The 2,287-nt window shown below is 30.8% G+C and overlaps 1 protein-coding gene across 1 annotated transcript in view; it reads left to right on the top strand.

Annotated features, from left to right (window-relative positions):
• The first annotated feature begins 336 nt into the window (after positions 1–336).
• The window catches only part of LOC106472496 (myelin expression factor 2-like), a 39,729-nt gene continuing 37,778 nt past the window's right edge, over positions 337–2,287 (top strand). Inside the window, exon 1 of the mRNA XM_013933151.2 lies at positions 337–458. Within this exon, the coding sequence (XP_013788605.1) occupies positions 385–458 (74 nt within the window). The 5' untranslated portion in view covers positions 337–384. The remainder of the gene's footprint in view (positions 459–2,287) is intronic.

The following is a 2,287-nucleotide window of genomic DNA, read 5'->3' as shown; positions in this document are numbered from 1 at the left end:
GAAAAATATCGTTTGGTTTGAATATTATTATACACTTTCTAATTCTTGAAAATATGTAAGGGACTAGATAATAGTGTTTAAAAATGTATTAGGCCTAATTATACTATCTTATGACAAATATTATATATATATATATATATACATACGCAAGCAAATATAAAAATAATACAATTTATTAATTGAAATTACACAAAAAAATAATATTTATAACATGCCTTAGAATAACATTTTAGGTGTGTTGTAATAGAACTTCTTTTTTAATTTTGAGAAATAACGACCTCTATCATAGATTATCTTGAATTTTAACTTGCAGTAGCTATCGTTTAACGCGCGTGCTCACGTTTCTTAGTTCTTACTTTGTTTGTGATATTAAAAAAAAAAGCAATGGATAACATGGATGCTGTTGGTGGTTTCGACGGAAATGGTACATCGAGCCCTGACAATAACTTTGACCTCAGGTATATTGTTTGTACGATAAATCACCTTTAATTACTGTAACATTATTAGCGGTAACATTAAACATTTTCATTGTTTTTAGTGTTAAGCCTTAAGGTGTTCATCTATTGTTTAGCTGTTAACGGTTACTCAAGTTAGGGTTAAGTTGCCGTTAGGCTTAGCAGTGAGAACTTAACTGTGTTTTAGATTGGTAGTGCTGGTATCTATTGGTAGACCTAACTCTAACTTGGTTGAGCTTGTATGTATAATATTATTGATCGTTACTATTAGTGTTATGAAATATATAATGTAGACAACAAGAGAACATATGATGTAGTCCTTCAATTTCAAAGTTCAACTTCAAGGTTGTTTCAGTTGGTGGGAGGGGTGAAAACTTAAGTCCCCCATTTATTTTCATAAATATTAATTACTGATCCTCATTTTAAGCAGTTTTATTAATTGTAACTGTAAAGTGTAAGTTGTATGAATTTATCAATTGAATATTAAAGTAGGGTCTTTTATTGATTTTTAAATATTGAAAATAAAAACAAAATTGCACAGCATTGGATTCCACAGTCAAAGTTAGTAACTTACATTATGTATTTAATAATTAATGAAAAACAGTTAATAATTGTACCTTTAGCACAACTTAAACGTCTCGCTGAAACGATGCTAACAAAATTGCTTTACCTGGTAACTTGATACATTGCGTGAAACTAGTGACAAGCAAGACAAAATGTAGGTTTATTAAATTAACTTTCAATTGATGTATTTGACTGTGATGAAGGTCTCTTAGATTAATTTACACTAATCCTGCCTAAAAGATTTCAAGTGCCACATCCATTGAGAATTCTCTCTTGTTTAGAAAATGAATGAAAATATGATATATAATGGTTGGAGACGGCTTGAATGGGTAATGAAGAAAAACTTTAATATAAGTTTAACACAACAGCATATGTACAACATTTTATGATGACAAAACCTTGTCCAGGTACAAGTAATTTACACTGACACGGATATATATATATATATATATATACAGTATTGAACAAAGAAGTCTGGTTTCCAATTTTCTTCCAGTTTCTCCGATGTAGAATTCTGGGCAGTTATTGCATGTTATTTTGTAAATGATGTTGGTATTGTGAATAATTTTTGTTTAATAATGATATTAATTTGGGGCCGGGTTTTTGTGAGAATTTGACGTTGACAGGAATATTGTGTTTAATGGCTAGTTTTGTCCAAGTGTGGATAATTCTTGAGCTGGTTTCAGGAACAAAGGGTAAAATGCAGTGTAATGTACTGTTGTTGGGTTTGTTAGTATCAATTTTGTTCGTGAGTTGAGTTTTGTTGCGCGGAATGTTGGAAAGTTTTTCAACAATAGTTGGTAGGAATTTATTGGTGTGAATAAAGAAATACTTTATGTGGTTAATTTCTTCATTTATGTAGTCCGTTGAACAGAGTCTTGTGGCTGTGTTTATGAGGTTTTTAAGTTTATTGATTTATTGTGTAGTGTCATGTGCAGAATTCCAGGGGATGTAGAGACCAGTGTGTGTGTTTTTGTGGTGAATTTTGGTTTTAAACTATGTGTGTGATCTAATAATTTGGAGGTTAAGAAAGGATAACTGTTTATTGTTTTCGTGTTCTATTGTAAATTTGATGTTGGGATGAATGGAATTTGTGTTTAAAGAAAGTTTGTGTGTGTTCTGTAGAAGTGAAGCCAGCAAAAGTGTCATCGACATATGGGTCATGAATATATTGGCATAAACGGGCGAAATAAACCATTTATTTAAAGGAAATGTTCGTTGTTGAAAATGAAGTTGGTTTTAGTCATTGTAAATTCTAAGAGAGAACC

This window comes from Limulus polyphemus, unplaced genomic scaffold (genome assembly GCF_000517525.1).
Source record: "Limulus polyphemus unplaced genomic scaffold, Limulus_polyphemus-2.1.2 Scaffold5381, whole genome shotgun sequence".
Lineage (NCBI taxonomy): Eukaryota > Metazoa > Arthropoda > Merostomata > Xiphosura > Limulidae > Limulus > Limulus polyphemus.
The sequence above is the reverse complement of the archived record's forward strand: the minus strand, read 5'-3'. Positions and strand labels throughout refer to the sequence as shown.